General features: G+C 38.6%; 4 protein-coding genes and 1 long non-coding RNA gene across 6 annotated transcripts; 2 read left to right on the top strand and 3 right to left on the bottom strand.

Moving 5' to 3' along the window:
• Positions 1-943: 943 nt before the first annotated feature.
• On the bottom strand, positions 944-2,515 carry LOC111434948. The gene is made up of 4 exons (XM_023072278.1): positions 2,131-2,515; positions 1,887-2,033; positions 1,732-1,802; positions 944-1,212 (listed from the first exon to the last, which is right to left on the bottom strand). The coding sequence occupies exons 1-4, from the start codon at positions 2,453-2,455 to the stop codon at positions 997-999; spliced, it is 759 nt and encodes a 252-aa protein (XP_022928046.1). The 5' UTR covers positions 2,456-2,515; the 3' UTR covers positions 944-996.
• A 351-nt stretch (positions 2,516-2,866) lies between these two features.
• Positions 2,867-8,119, bottom strand: LOC111434946 (protein HGV2). The gene is made up of 6 exons (XM_023072276.1): positions 7,718-8,119; positions 6,926-7,164; positions 4,412-4,615; positions 4,174-4,264; positions 3,501-3,780; positions 2,867-3,421 (listed from the first exon to the last, which is right to left on the bottom strand). The coding sequence occupies exons 1-6, from the start codon at positions 8,014-8,016 to the stop codon at positions 3,080-3,082; spliced, it is 1,455 nt and encodes a 484-aa protein (XP_022928044.1). The 5' UTR covers positions 8,017-8,119; the 3' UTR covers positions 2,867-3,079.
• Positions 8,120-9,581: 1,462 nt separating this feature from the next.
• On the top strand, positions 9,582-10,296 carry LOC111434949. Its single transcript, XM_023072279.1, has one exon. It carries the CDS (start codon positions 9,627-9,629, stop codon positions 10,125-10,127), a length of 501 nt encoding a protein of 166 aa, XP_022928047.1. The 5' UTR covers positions 9,582-9,626; the 3' UTR covers positions 10,128-10,296.
• Positions 10,297-11,331: 1,035 nt separating this feature from the next.
• LOC111434947 (protein JINGUBANG-like) lies at positions 11,332-12,913 on the top strand. The gene has a single exon (XM_023072277.1). The coding sequence runs from the start codon at positions 11,655-11,657 to the stop codon at positions 12,876-12,878; it is 1,224 nt and encodes a 407-aa protein (XP_022928045.1). The 5' UTR covers positions 11,332-11,654; the 3' UTR covers positions 12,879-12,913.
• A 2,797-nt stretch (positions 12,914-15,710) lies between these two features.
• LOC111434971 lies at positions 15,711-16,522 on the bottom strand. Of its 2 annotated transcripts, none has more exons than XR_002709010.1 (3): positions 16,243-16,522; positions 16,098-16,167; positions 15,711-15,894 (listed from the first exon to the last, which is right to left on the bottom strand). It is a non-coding gene; the product is annotated as an uncharacterized LOC111434971 (long non-coding RNA). The 2 variants fall into 2 exon arrangements; XR_002709011.1 differs by having other exon boundaries at positions 16,247-16,522.
• Between the last annotated feature and the right edge of the window lie 85 nt (positions 16,523-16,607).

Genomic DNA, 16,607 nt, shown 5'->3' with positions numbered 1-16,607 from the left:
TTGAACAAAAAGGTTGTGAGTCTCCAAAAAAAATATAGTCCCACGTTCATGAATTTATAAGTAAGGAACTACGAGACACTTTGGAAAACCGAATCCAATCTCGATCTCGGAAAGTGTATTTCTTTTCCTTTTCAGATTTGATCTTGAAAGATATTAACGTTTCACGATGACGGATTGGAATGCGTCGAAAAGTGCAAAGCTTGCGAAGGAACAGAAATGGGCAGAAGCAGATGCAACATTTTTGCGAGCACTAAGCACAAAGAAGAACATGACAGAGATGGCATCTTCATCTTCTTCTTCATCTGGGATTGAAACACAGAGGAGTAGCGATACAATTAACAATTCGAGGCAAAGGTATTTGAGAAGCTACCCGTTAAGCGATGAGGAGAAGACAAACAACAAGGGCATTTGGAAGTTCTTCGGCTGCTTCACTTAAAAGTTTTTTAGTTCATTGGTAATTTAATTTTTATCTATAACCAATAAAGTATTCATATTTAATAGATAACAAAATTCCAATGTCATTAGTTTAGTATTAGATCGAGATCCCAACTACACCATGTTGAATACATAACTTGAGTTTTGTACGACATTTCACCAATAAATAGATAGTCAAACTAAACGCTTAAACAAAATTTTGGAAGACATGTTACGTGCATGAACATCAGATTTTGCAAGTAGCTGAGCTATACATTTTTATCTTATCAAATTCACTATTGACATTAACCTCTTTTGAAAATCTAAATGAAATAAGAAAAAAAAAAACTACAGAAGTTTTTTATCATTCACTAGTTGTTCATAATTATTTCTTGACTTATTCTTGATAAGTTTTTAGAAGATTTGATTGAAGATTTGATTTAATATGGGAAGAACTAAATTTCAAAATTTATGAGATCTATATATTTTAAATCTAGAAAATTTAAAAGGGTAAAAAGATATACAACAATTTTTGTTCATCCACGTTTCATATTATTCATAGAAAAAGAATGTAAGTTGACATTAAAAATTTGGCACATAGAAATCTTCGGGGAAATATGATGAAATGTGAACGTACAATCCCATAGGAGCAATGAGTGTCATACCCTTTGGATCATATGACTTGAACAACCATAATCTTTCCGACGTGAAATTATAGAAGAATTCCCATGGACACAGACACATTGCGGATTCAAACTCATCTCCCGCTGCAAAACCTCCGATTATGCATTCTTTCCTCTGCAAAAACATTAGGGCACAAATCTCACATTGGCTAATTAAGGGAATGATCATGAATTTACGATTAAAGAATACATCTCCACTGGTATGAGGTCTTTTGTGGAAACCAAAAGCAAACCCATTAAGAACTTAAACTCAAAAATAAATAATATCATATCGTTGTGAAGAGTCTTGATTCCTAACATGATATTAAAGTCTTGTCCTTAATTTAGTCATGTTAATAGAAAACTCAAATGTCGAACAAAGAAGTTGTGACCCTTGAAAGTATAGTAAAAAAGTGTTGAACAAATGGTGTACTTTGTTCGAGAGCTCCAGAGAAAAGGGTCGAGCCTCAATTAAGGAGAGGCTGTTCGAGGACTCTACAGGCCTCAGGAGAGACTCTATGGTATATTTTGTTTGAGAGGAGGACATCTACATTGGTATGAGGCATTTTGGGGAAATCAAAAGGAAAGCCACGACAGCTTATACTCAAAATTGACAATATCATACACTCCTAACCAAAAGAAATGAAGAAAATACCTGAGTAGTAAGAACAACCTCCACATCTTCAACCAAGAACTTGATTTGTGAATTGGTAATAGTGAGATAAGCTATCAGAAATCACAAATAATGATTACTTTTCAGAAGTTGAAACATTTTGGTTTCAAGAAATATGAAAATGATGATAAAATTACCATGTTCATTATTCTCTAAACCCGTCACAAGGCGTCGAAAGTGAAACAAATCAAAGGACACAAAGGATGCATAGTCAATTGCGCCCTCGTTGATATCTCGTTCAGGAGGCGACGTGGGTATGAGTTTGGTCCTCGGATGTACGAGGCCTGGAAGAAAGACATGTAAAGAAACAAGAAGAACAAGAAAGCAAAGATTGATGGAAAGGAAGAATATAATGAATGAATGAATGAATGAATGAATTACTAGGAGGGGAAAATTCCATGGCAAAATGGCGTTGGTGCTCCGCAATAGAGAGGGTGACGGAAGAAAAGCGATTGGTTCGCTGTTCCACGATTGTCATGTAGAAGTCGTCGATGCTGAATTGAACGTAGTGGAGTTGGTCGCAGGCGTATTGGGGGAAGAATTCAGGCGTCATTTTCAAGGTAAAAACGGCGTAAGGCCGAATTTGGAGGACCATTATGGAGAAGAGGGTTGGAGAGCATTTGAAGAAGGCCGTGTGTTCAGCTCTATGCATTATGGAAATTGCGTGGGGGAAAGTGCCGAACAGGGCGTGCTCCAAGATCACCATCGCTGTGTTATGCCACAATATTATCCAAGGACAACAATGCTTTCAGATTATTTTCCTTCTCCAACTGTATACAACTTCATGCATTTCACTCCTTTTATACTTGAATCATACCCCACTTACCACTTTCTTTTTTTTGGATATAGTTATTTCCAAACCCCTATTTACCGGAGGTCGGAACACATTTCAACGGTGGATTGAATTTTTTCAACACGGTAAAACTAGGTCTATCTTAACAATACGTTCCACCCATCAAAAATTTACTTTTAAATTCATCTAAACTTCTGATTTCTTGGTTGAAAATATACGTACTAACTAATTGAGTCATATCTAAATAGATATCTATGGGTTATTAGGTTTACTTCTACAAATTACAAAAATAAATCAGTATAATCATGAATTGCCCCAAAGAGAGAAGTGACAAACATGAAAGTGCTGGATGATTACTGAAACTTGGATTTAAGAGGTCTGGAAAAACATCATTCAGAGTAAGATATTAGTCGAACATAGTACAAACATACATGAAATGATAACAGCCACAGGCAGGATGATTCTCTAATCTACTTTTACTGTTATGCACTTATGGGATATATCTAATTTCAAAATGAGTTCAAGAGCACAACCTCTTCAGGCGGAACTGCCATCACCTTTATCTTGTGTTGATGAATCTGTTGCCCGTTTCTTAGTTGGGTGGGAGGAGTCAGCAGACTCTGAATTTGTTGATACTCGTTTGACTCCTCTTCCAACGACGCCAAGGTGCGTCACTCCAGCCGCGCCGTTCGTGTGCGCAGTTGAGACTGTTGGAGAGTCAAATCCTCCATTGCTGTTAGCTGAACCCATCTGTGAGGAGTTCAACACCGCTGGAAGTGGAGGAGCGATCTTTTCGACTTTCGCCTTCGCCGCTCCTATCCCGAGGATCTCCGAGAGGATTGACTTTGGGTTTGAGGCCAGCTGTTGCAGATCTTCAAGCTGCACAAACACAAAACATTGGTTAGATTTTTCCGTTTCTCTGTCACAGTTACTTGCAGAAGTTATAATCTAAACTCGCCTTCTTTTCTAGCTCGACCAAAAGCCCAGATAGAATTTCAATCTCAGATTGTTTCTCTGTTGCAGCATTGGCATTGTCAGTCTGGGAGTCATTGGACGATAGTGGGATCTCTGGTTCTGACCCAGAAGTAGAAGAAGCTGTGGTCGGTACAATGATACCCTTTACTTCATCAGTAAGCCGCATCACACGTGACTTGCAAATTGATATTGCCTTCTGGCAAAATGAAATGGCTTCCTGCGGCTGGGAACCAAACTCCAGGCACAAGCATACACGGAAGTTTCTGGAAGTTTCAGTTTAAGGTTGCAAAAGACACTTTCCTCACTTGAAAGGAAGTGATGTGGTTCAAATGTCAATAATAACAATTCATACGGTTTTCTTTTTCTTAAGAAAAAGAAATATATAATTAAATTAAAAACTAAACTTTTATCATCAAGCTCCTAGAATTTATAAGCTACTATTATAAACGAGGTAGAAATACAGACTAACAAGCTCCCAGAATTTATAAGCTACTATTATAAATAGAATTGAAGTCGGCTACCATGAAAACAGGATGTTTTTTCTTCTTCTTTTTATCTTGAATTCTCGGTTAGAATATTTGGAAAACAGATTTTTTCGTATATATTATATTCTATTTACGTACTTATATGAGATTTAGAATCTGAAAGAAGGATACAATTCAGCAAGCTGTCGATTATCAGGTTCGACAAGTCTTTCTAAAATTGATAATGCTTTCTGGTAGTCGCTCAGGGAAGTTTCAATGTCCTCTACATGAAGGAGAGAAAATTAAATGAACTTCAAAATTAGAGGATAACCCTCTAACTGGGGAGAAAGAAAGGGGAATAATATCAAAGAAACACAAACCAAACCAATTGAATGTGTATCACAACAGAGCAAATAAAATGCATGTGTACCTCTTTCCAGAGCAACTTCTGCCAAGGCTGACAATATGTCCACTTTCTCCATCGTATCACCCGAGTCTTTTTCAACTATTGCTCTGGCAACGTCTAGCATTTTCCAAGCTAAATCAAGGTCAGATTCGTCTTCATCTGCATCTGCTAAGTCCTCAGTACCACTATCATCACCCTCTTCTTCATCCTGATCTTTCTTACTGGAAACTGTCTCAAAGAAAAAAAAAAGGGAAAATGGAAGGTCAAAAATCTCCTAATGAGATAACTTTTTTTAAAATGTACATTTTTTATAGATAAGAGATGGGGATAATTTTAAAATGAAGACCAGCAATAAAATAACACAATCAAAATCAAGCGGAACAAAATGTTGAAGCATGATAGTCCATCATTCAAAATTGAAGAGCATTTATACATGCCTCTTCACAGTTGAAAATCGACTCTGTCATCCTAGTAACTGTTCATAATTTAAGTGATTCACAGATAATGCATGTAAAAATGATACATGATAGAAGTTGAGATTCCATGTACATTATGCATCAAACAAAACTCTTATAAAGGAAGATAAGATACAACTTCTTTTTGATGCATCAGTAGGTACCATCAAATCTACATAATTGTACTTTTAAAAACAAGAAACAGCAAATTCATTCAAATGATGTGTAAAGCAGTGAACTACAAGCCCCGAGAAAATTGTTCTACTCGAAGTGCTTGATTACATAGATAGAAATTTATAAAATTATTGAAGTTGAATACAATAAAAATCTGTTGTTGCAAACACGATGATTCAATGCAAAAACTCTTCTAAAACAGTATTTTGACCACATAAGGGAAGTTAAGATTAAATGGCCAGATAGACATCAGCAAGTTAGCAAAGAATTGCAAGGCAGATGTCTTGTCTTAATCACCAAAAATTTATTCAAGTTATTTCTTAGGAGTTAGGGCCCCAAAGCTCTGAAACGACTACATAGGATGATGATAGCATTAACCTTTTTTTTTTTGTAATAAAACTGGTGGGTGGCAGTATCACTGCAGCTAATTTCTTTTTATTATTTTTTTTTTTTTCCCCTTAAGATAACATGTACATGAGAAGGTAAATATTGACGAGTGTGACAGTGGAGACACATCCAGAAGTAAAGCAATAAGGCATCAATAATTTGTTGAACATAAGTTGTAAAGATCCCTAAAGACCTGTAGTTAATATTCCCATTTGCAACTCAAACAATAAAACTTCAGAAATTTATAATTCATCAAATTCTAAAATAATGTATAAAGTGATCGGCATTTTCTAAAGCACTAAGTGGATTGAAAAATGAAAAAAAAAATGCACGGAGCCAGACTGGAGATGCAAAAAAGAAGATTCAAGCCTAGATGAGGTGAGGTGCATGATATCACATGGAAAAGTAATTCTTTCTAAATATTGAAATATTACAGGACATAAAAATTCATAAAATGTTGCTGCAAGCACTTTGAAAAAAGAGAATAAAAGGAAGCAATAGAGACAAAGTGAAAGGAGGAAACAAGAAACTAAAGTGGAAGACAAAGCTTCCGTAAAGGCACTTATATGCAAGACATAAGGAAAGGTACTTGAATGTCCACTGCGATAAGTCACCACGCCAAGGTATGTCAGTCACCTAGACTCAAGTCAAATGACTTCCACAGAAGCCAAGGTACCCACCCACCTACCCAATTAGAGCTGGAAGCCTAGGAAACATGTAGGTGTGTTCTAAACAGGAAATGATGATAGTCATCAATGATTAACGTGTATGCATTCTAACTTAGCAATATATAAAAAATCCTGCTTTTCACGAAACAATGAAAATCATCACATTCTGATGTCCATAAGAAAAAAAAAAGCTATAGAGCTTGTAACATCTCAATATCGAAATAAAACAATACATTGAAAAGATGTGAAAACACATTATAAAAAAGTAATTGATCTCTTCGCATTCAGTTGAACTACTTCAATGAAACTTAGACACCATAAAACCAGCAGCAATTTATTCATGCTCAGTATGCTTCTGTAGCACCAAATTCATCGCTTAGGTTACCAAGAAATACATCAATGAAACAAAGATAAAATAAAACCAGAAGCATGTTGCTCTCAATGCTCAAGTATATAATATAAGATCCTCTCTATCTTTAAGGAAGGGAAAGGCGAGAGAATAGTAGATCAAGGTGGAATCCTCTTCAAGTTGGTCAAATATTAAAGGGGAATTCATTACGATGCAACATGCCATGTTTCATGTAGATTTTAAATAATGTAAAATAGAAAATATCCAAGGAAACGAAAAGAAACGAAAAGACTAGAAAATTAAGAAGAATAGTTTGCAAGCTTCAGTTTTCAATTTCGAATAATTTATTTGAACCGAAACTCCTCCTTTCTTAGGAAGAAGATGAAAGAATTTTCAATTTCAAAAATGTACTTGCCTTCACCACTGGAAAGTGTCCAACAGGAAAAGAGAAAGGCAATGTATGTTAGGAACTAGATAAGTTAGACATCATGAGGAAGATACCAACCATCATCTGCAACTCCATCCACCAGTTCAGCATTGCTGGAAACAGAAGCTTTTGATGACTCGCCATTTTCAACATTCTTAACAGATTCATCTTTGTAAGATTGTTGATAGGGTTCACCTTCTTTCTTTGGGACAGCTCCCAGTGGATCTGCCTCCTCCTGGGCTTTGTACAATAAAGCACATCCATATTTGTAGTACAATTTAACACATTCCGGAGCCAGTTCACCATATCGCGCAGCTCTGCAGTGAAATATTTTCAAGATTATTGCTAGAAAAAACAAATCAAAGGATGAAACTAAACGCATGCAAATGCTTGATTTAAGAATACACTTTTCACATCGTAAAAGAGACATGTTCGCAACAGGCATCCAATGATATAGACAAGAAATAAAAATGAGCAACAAGTTCTTATATGCAAAAGTTAAATAAAGTTAGAACCTAACAACATTACAAAACCTCGTTAAAACTCAATTCATATCTACCAAGACTGTTCGGTGATCCTGACGAGCGGTTGATCTTCAACAAAAGAAAGATAAAGTTCCGAAAATGAATCTGGAGCAACGAAAAGCTCCCCCACCGCTAAAGAAAATGGAATTAAGATTTACCAAGATGAAAATCTTAAAACTGACTAAATGATAAGTGGAAACATGTGATCTAACAGAGTGAAGCAATTGTAACAAATCAACTTTAAGACTCCAAGGGTAATAGAAGCTCGACTTTCATCTTCGTTCCAGAATTCAATTCATAATCAAGAAGAAACTGAAGAGAAAGTGAAAAATAACCAAACCCTAACCTAATCTCAAGGGCACGGCTGAAGCAATCGACAGCCTCAACGAAATCATTGTCCTTAATAGCCTTGGAACCCTTCTCCAGCAACTCTTCGGCCAGCTCCAACGATTTTTCACCACTTCCATCAGAGGTTTGAGCAGTGGATTCAGCAGCGGGCTTCGTTTCGTTGGAACAATTGCAAGACGAGTCGAGGCCTCCCAGAACATCGGACTCAGTGGTGGCCTTACTGACGTTCAGGATTTCGTCGAGTTTCGGTTTCTGCAATGTCACTGAGAGCTCCGATGGTGGATCTTCGTCGGCCATGGCTATAGTTTCGAAGCTTGGAGAAAATGGAGGTTTAAGCAGAGAAGTCCGCACTTCAAGCTTTAAAATCCTTTTTGGGCGGAAACGCGACAACAAAAAATGTATTAAAAAAAATTGCACAATATCCAATTTATACATTCATCTAAAATTCTAATCCATTTTAAAATGCTTAATCCCTTCTATAAAATTTCTTTAAATATAAGAATTAATTTTTTTTTTCATCAACTTTTTTTTTTTTAAGATTTAAAAAAAAATGCTAAAACTCTGAAATCGAGTGATGAAACCCTCCTTTATTCTCGTCTTAGTATCCCTTCAGAGTATCTGAGGGTATATATTATTGAAATATATTTTATATAGTCATAATCCGTTAGAATTTTATATTTAATATATTTTATCTTATTTCCCGAATTGTTAGTAGAATATTTTTTCTTATTTTTAAAATTTAGTTTTAATTTGTATTTTATTTAAACAGGGTGAATATTAATAAAAATTGGACTTTAGATCTCACTAGGACTTTTAATCCTATCTGTGTTTCTGGGACATTCAATCCCACTTATGTTTCTCATTCTTAACATAGTACCCGAGCATCATTCTTAACATACATGACTTTTGTTAGGGGGTATACATTAAACCCGACAATTCGAAAATCCAAATCGATCCAACCTTTGATAGCACGATTACCCAATTATCTTCATTCCCGCTTAACGATTCACTAGTCACCATGTTCTATCGGCTTTTAAAATCTCCTTTCAAGTTGTGGTTACTCCTCAGTCGTCCTAGGTCATTGGATGTGGAATAGGTCTTCAAGTTCTCTCCTACTCATCCTTGATGCACTCAAGGTCGGTTAAGATCTCAATATTGTCATGTCGCAATATGCATCATTCCTTAACTCGTATCTAATATTATCTATTTATTTCATGCACTTGTTCACGTGAGTGGATCACATGACTTTTATCTAAAGTTTTAGGTATGTCCGACCAAAGATTTTATCCGCTCAATAGTAAAATCCTCAAAGTCAACATATTGCACCTTGATGGTGAGACTATTAACTCATGTTTACCTAAACATTTAGTACGAATCTAGACTATTTCTTTGACGAATTTGTAGTTATCATCATGCACATCCTCAAGCACGACCTTTGTCATGATACTTTAGATGAAGACCATGTGTGTCTTCTCGAGATTTAGACCATCTCAGTCGATAACTCTATTTTTCTCGATGGTTGTCCAAGTCGAAGATAGTAAATACATGCAACAACGCTCTCAGGAAGGTTACAACTCGACAACGTGGTCCGTTGACTCACCCAATACTCCCAACATCAAATTTGCATACCAGCACAAATAATCAAAGCCATATTTTCACTAGAATTTTATAGAATCCTTTATCCTCACCAACGGGGGCAAGCCTCCCCCTGTTTTTTGTGAACACAAATGTATTACACTTGAATCCCACTCATACCCTTCCATTTGTTGACGTGTCAGGTGTTTGACGGTTCAACGCAAGGGTATTTTCGGTAACTCATTAATGAATAAATCGAAACGCTATCATTGCATCGCCGCGTTGAAAGGATCAGAACTTTGCTCAAAAAGTCGACAGTGAGAGACAAAGCTATGGCTTCCACAATCTCACCCATTCTCCAAATCCTCCAACCACGATGCCGATTAAACATCACCGTCCGCGCCGCCTCAGTGAAACCACCGCCGGAATCTCTCTCTGCCGCCAGAACTCGGCGACAGACACTGTTGATTCTTACGGCGACGGCGACGGCGGCGGTAGTGGGGAGAGAGAATCCGTCAATGGCAGAGGACATTCCTCTGTTCGGGCTGAGGAAGAAGCTGAAGAAGGTGGAAGAGGAGGCGGAGGAGATCGTGAGGGAAGGATTCGAGGCGGCGGAGAAAGGACTTGAGACGGCGGAGCGAGGGATCGTTACGGCGGAGAAGGGCATTATAACGGCGGAGAGAGGGATCGAAACGGCGGAGAAAGAAATCGAATCAGCGGTGAATTTCGGAGCTCTGTCGCAGGCCGGAGCGGTCGCTGGAGCTGAGGTCGTCGGAGTGCTTGTTGCTACTTCAATTGTTAATGGTATTTTGGGTCCTGAAGCGCAGAGATAAAATTAAATGGGTATTGGATCCTAAATTTTAGTGTTTGTTTACTGCTTTCTTGCTGGGGTTTGTGTTTATAATTATTAATGAACGAAATGTTGTAGAAATATTGGATAAATTATGTAGCTTTGGTAGTGATGAACATCTTTGTTGGACGGTTCAATCCAACATTTGCATCGATCGATGTTTGGTCTGATTTCACTCACTACCTTTTAGTGTGAATGGATAAAGAAAAACCCTCAAAGAGCTGGTTGTCAAAGAGGCACAACTATGGAAGTTTACTGTGATGTCCCACATTAGTTGGGGAGGAGAACAAACCACCGTTTACAAGGGTGTAGAAACTTCTCTTGGTAGATGCATTTTAAAGTCCTGAGGGGAAAGCCCAAAGAAGACAATATCTGCTAGCGGTGGATCTGAGCTGTTACATTTACAACATTCATTCTTCTTGTCACGGGCTGGGAGAGAGTTCAAGACTAAAGAAAACCAAAGCATCTCTTCTTTTTTGCGTTGCCTCGAGGGCTCACGGGTTTGTGGGCACAAGTGAATAAGACTTGAATTTAGATACAAGTGGAGTTCGGAGAGTTAGAAGTTAGCCAACTAAAAACTAAATGTGAGAAGAAATGACTAGTAAGACCTATGAGATAGTCTAGGCAAGCTTATGACATCGAGTTATAGCGCTTGAATATAGTATGAGTTTCCAAGGGGATAATGTCAATCGAAGTCTCAAAAGCAGATCAATGAGAGTGAGTAAGAAGAAGCCCTAGTTAGGCTATGGTTAGAGCTTCAAAACTAGAATTCCTAGATAGGTTTAGATGGTGGATGACAAAATTATATAATATTAATAAGACATATGAGTATATAATATTTGGACAGAAATAAGACTTATGAGTATATAATATTTGGACAGAAATAAGACTTAGGAGTAAATAGTGACCGGAGAACTTTGAGAGAAAAGTAATTATGTTTCAAACTTATATTTGGAGTAGATAACAGTGGTATATAACCTTTCCATCAAAATCTAGATTAACTTTATTTAAGAGTTTATAGTTACGTAGAAGATTTTGAAGCGGGTATAAAAAAGAGTTTCATTTTTTTTTTTTTTTAATCTATGGTCGTTACCTAACAACTTTATAAAATTTTAAAATAGTATGTTATAAATATTAACGATGTGTCACATATATATGCATACCTATAGCGTGATGATGCATCTGACTCAGGATGATCGTACAAATACATACAGCATCCTTGCCGTTTCGATAGCCTAAGAATGAGTCCGCTCTCCACATTCGGTTGTTGTTCCTCAATTTCTCCTCCTCACATACCCTAAAATCCCTCTCTCTCTCTCTTTCTGTGAGAACCCCACAATGTTCGGCACCGGAGGCTCATCCAGACGCGGCCTAGTTTTCTCCGAACACGAAGACGACGACAACAACACCGTCCACAAAACACGCTTCAACAAACTCAATAAATCCTGCCTCCACGATTCCGACATCTCCCTCCGACTCCCACAACCTCGACCTCACCATCCTCCCTTCAATGGACACCGAGGCCGACCCGGACCCCTCCTTCTCCACCTCCCCCTTCGCCAGATCCCCATGGTCCGCCCACTTCAATACCGACCTTCCGCCCACACCCGAGGACAATTCCTTCCTCCCCAATATCCTAATGGGCTCCCTCGTCCGCGAAGAGGGCCACATTTACTCCCTCGCCGCCGCAGGGGACCTTCTCTACACCGGATCCGACAGCAAGAACATCCGCGTCTGGAAGGCTCAGAAGGAATTCTCCGGGTTCAAATCCAACAGCGGCTTGGTCAAATCCATTGTAATCGGTGGCCAGAAGATCTTCACCGGCCACCAGGACGGTAAGGTCCGGGTCTGGAAGGTGTCGACTAAAGACCCAAGCGTCCACAAACGAGTTGGAACGCTCCCCACGTTAGGCGATTACATCAAATGTTCGATGAAACCCAGAAATTACATGGAGGGGAGACGGCGGAGGAACCTGTGGATAAAGCATTTCGATGCAATTTCGTCTCTGAGTTTGAGCGAAGACCAAAATTTCCTGTACTCTGCTTCTTGGGACAAGACCTTCAAGGTCTGGAGGGTCTCCGATTCCAAATGCTTGGAGTCCATTCAGGCTCATGACGACGCCGTCAACACTCTGGTTTCGAGTATTGATGGTTTGGTCTTCACTGGATCGGCCGATGGCAGTGTGAAGGTCTGGCGGAGGGAGCTGCAGGGGAAGGGGACCAAGCATTTTTTCTCGCAGACATTGGTGAAGCAGGAATGTGCCATTACTGCTCTGGCTGTCAACGACGAGGCCACTTTCATCTACTGCGGCTCCTCCGATGGGGTGGTTAATTTTTGGGAGAGGGAGAAATCGTTGTCGCACGGCGGCACTTTGAGAGGGCATAAGCTTGCTGTTCTCTGTTTGGCGACGGCGGGGCGGTTGTTGTTGAGTGGCTCCGCCGATATGGGGATATGCGTCTGGCAGAGGACGGCAGCGGAGCATTCTTGCTTGTCGGTGTTGACGGCCCACACAGGGCCAGTGAAATGCTTGGCCGTTGAAAAGGACAGTGAAGCCGGGGAAGGCGAGCGGCGGTGGATTGTGTACAGTGGGAGTTTGGATAAGTCGGTGAAGATATGGAGAGTGTCGGAACAGCCGCCGGCCGTCGATCAAAGTCCGCGGCAGCAGTTGGGGGAATCGCCCTCAGGCAGCGGGTTCTTTGTAAATGCTCCCAGTTTCGTAATTCGAGGACAGTAACAGCCGATTTTGAGATATTAATTAATTCATTAATGGTAGCAACAATTTGGTTAAATTAAATTAAATTAAATTAATAAACAAAATCATTCCCATCAAATTCAACCTTTAATTAAAATATTGCAATTAATCTGTTACCGAAACTAAATTACAAAATTATTCGTGAACCACTCATAAATCGTACAAAATCTAACTAATAAAATCATTATTCTACAAATATTGAAATGAATCCAACTACAAAATTAAGCATGCTCTTACCAATAAAATATATCAATCCAATTAATTAGAAAAATATTAACTATTAAGGATATAATTAATTCATTTGTTATTAAAAAAAGGATTTAATTAATTCATGATAGGCACCCTTTATTGTAATAAGGTTGTAAATAAATAAAAACATATAGTTATAAATAACCAATTTTATTATTATCATTATTTCTAATATTTTTTATAAAAAATATAGCCGATGCTATTTTTAGTAAACGGTCTGAAAAAAATATGTCAACGATCGATCAACTATGTTTGTACAAGAATGACCATCAACTTGTTAAAACCTTATATATATTTATTTTCACAATTATTTTTTAATATTTATTCTTCGACCAAATAATTATTAACTATTTGGATAACAATTTTTAAAATATATTTTAAGATTTAAAAATAAATAAATTAGATGTTTTACCCACTAATCTTTTGCTTTTATTAAAATAAATTACATAAACAACCCAAACCAATAAATAATAATAATAATAATAATAATAATTGGGTTGAGTCTAAAAGATGTCCCGGTTCAGCTCAATTTAACTCATAAACATTGCTACAGATGTTGTCTTCTTTGGGCTTTACTTTTCAAGTTTTTCTTCAAGGTTTTAAAAACTCATCCGTTAGGGAGACGTGTTTTAAAAGCCTTAGAAGGAAAGCTCAAAGAGAACAATATCTATTAACTATGAGCTTGGGTTGTTACAAGGGGCGCAATACTGTCACACCCATGCCACCTAATAGTCCTTAAAAACTCATTTAAGAGGAAGTCGCCCGAAACACTCGTCTGAAAATGCTTGACCTCACTGTGACACAGAGTGTGCTACAGGGTAGCTTGCTTAGGCCACAGGGCCAGGGTGGCGGAGAGCTGACATCATGCCTCCTATAGTACATGAGGTAGACATGATTTTGGCAAATAGACATATAGTGTTGTGGAACGTTCGTCCGATGTCCGATTGGCATCAAATTTGACGAGTTTTCATATTTTATATGGACGGACTTGCCTCTAGAACCGCATGTCCAAAATTTCTTTGGAACTCCAACTTTCAAGGTTAAGGCCCGGGGCCCTACTCGACCCTTCAACAAGCCTATCTTTGACACTCTTGTCTACTCGTTGCCCTTATCTTGCTGATGACTTGTCTTCTCTTCAATGTTGTCACGATCCAAAATAAATAACCTCAAGTCGTGGCTAACAATGACTATGACGTGTAGTGTGTAAGTGAGAAATTCAAGGAAAACCTTATTTCAAAAGTATTTCATTTATTTCGTAAGAAAAACATTTCATTATCAAAAGGACTTATGTGTCTAGGTAAAAAAAAACAAGAAGAGAATCATGAAAGACAAGGTGTACTATTAAGTAAAACTAGACTGACGCCTTGGGACACGCTTCCTCTGTGACATGAATGAGTATAAAATTATACTCAGTAAGCCATCTACTTGTAGGCTCTTATCGCATCCTAATCTTAACAAATACCCACGGACTCTACTCTATCTCTAAGGCATCTGGTTTTCGTTTTAACACCTTGGGACTTGCCCCTCACGACTTCTTGATCCTTTGTCCTTTCGTTTAAAGATTCTTAAGAACTCCCTTATGCTGGCTTGTGTAATGACTAGTGCCCTACGAGTAGCTACCTCGGCATGGCTCTAAGACTATCTGGTAACTTACCTAGGAAGTGAGCTGCAACCCCTTAGGCCCACGACAATCCCCCTGGTCGGGGAGAGCTACCTCCCTTAACCCATCCAGCTAAATGGTCTATACAACGTGGGCACACGTTTTCCATGCTAAACGGCTAAGAGCCGTCGGATTCTGATCAGGAACCCCTTGGTCCCCCACGAAGCTATGACACCAATCACACAGCAGTAGCCTAAGGGTACTCTAGTGAGGCTTCGTACGCCATGGTGGTCTGTTGCTCTACTAGGGAAAGGATTAGGTCTATACCTTAGTGTCTTGTTACTCTAACCAAGAATTCCTAGACTTAATCATAAATGCGAGTCATGAAAACTAACTGAGTACGTAGATAACTATCATCCAAAGTCATCAAACATATTTCATGCAAAGTAAGCAGACAAGCTCAACAGGGCGATAACATCCATCAACTCTCGGAGCGCAGAGTTCACAATTTCCCATCCTCCTTTCAGCATGAAAATATACATATACATATACATAATAAGCAGAAACTTAAAGCATAACAGCAGTACTCAGGTAATAATCATAATATTTCACAACATACATCTTACTTTTAACAATTACCTACGACCAATAACGGAAAGCTATAACTTAAGATAATTAAACTAGTATGCATGCATTCCAAGCGATTCCTACAAGTATTGCTTCCTAAAATTCTGTGTGGTAACTTACCTGGATGATGCATGCCCTAACGCAGCGTTTCCACACAATTAGCGTATCAAAAGGTAGCGATTTTCCTCAATTAGGTCCTATTTCATATAAAATGAAGTTAGGATTGGAATCAAGAGGAAAATAGGGAAAATAGAAGTCGAACGGGTAAAAAATGAGCTTACACATGCTTCCACGCGTTAGCCACGTGCCGGGGTGCAACCACTCGCCGGTTCGGTTCGGTTCGCCGCGCGGGTACCGGGTCAGCCGAGGGATGCGGGTCGGGTTGCGTTGCCGGGGACGCGTGTCGTAGGGAGGCTGGAGCTGCATTTTCCCAAGCGGCGTTCAATGCGTGTCCGAAGGTGGTTGACGCACGCGGTCCTCTAGTCGGTTGACACGTGGCATGCCAGCGACTTCTCTCTCCTCCTAGCAGAAAATCAAGGTTTCTGATTAGTTTTCCGACGTTCTTCCCATTTTCTATCTCTCGATTCTTAATCCAGACAGTAATGACTTCTTCAACAAAGTTTTAGATCGTACTTCAACCTACGTGCTAATATTTTTTTTCTTGATTTTTACTTAATCATACTATGATTTATGAGCGTCGAAAAGAGGTCCGGTAACATCCTTACCGTTCTTGGAAAGATTCTCAGATCTCGACGTTTCATCCGATTTCCTCGCAAAATCAGTGGCGGATCTTCCCTGGATGAAGGTAGTAAACTTAAACACTCTACTCCCAAACAAAGATCTCAGATCTAAAGAGTATTGTTCGAAAACTTACCTTATGGGTTTTCTTTCTGATCTTGACGAAAGAGGAGGAAATCTCAACAACACGAGTTCTTACTTCTTTCCAAGGAGGACTCCAGAGTGTAGGTCTTAGTAGGGAATGGATTCCGTCGGTGACTCTCCGACGAAGACTCCGGCTATTCAGTTTTCTCTCTCAAACTTTCTCTCAACCTTCTTTCTCACACTTCTCTCTTTTGCAGGAATTCTGTGGAGAACCCTCAAGACCCCTGTAATGGGCTGAGGGGTAAAATGTCCATTTTGCCCCTTGGGCTTTGACCGACTTTTTTTTTTTTTTTTTTTTTTTTTTTTTTTTTTTTTTTTTTTTTTTTTTTTTTTTTTTTTTTTTTTTTTTTTTT

Source organism: Cucurbita moschata, unplaced genomic scaffold (genome assembly GCF_002738365.1).
Source record: "Cucurbita moschata cultivar Rifu unplaced genomic scaffold, Cmos_1.0 Cmo_Scf00047, whole genome shotgun sequence".
NCBI lineage: Eukaryota > Viridiplantae > Streptophyta > Magnoliopsida > Cucurbitales > Cucurbitaceae > Cucurbita > Cucurbita moschata.
The sequence above is the reverse complement of the archived record's forward strand: the minus strand, read 5'-3'. Positions and strand labels throughout refer to the sequence as shown.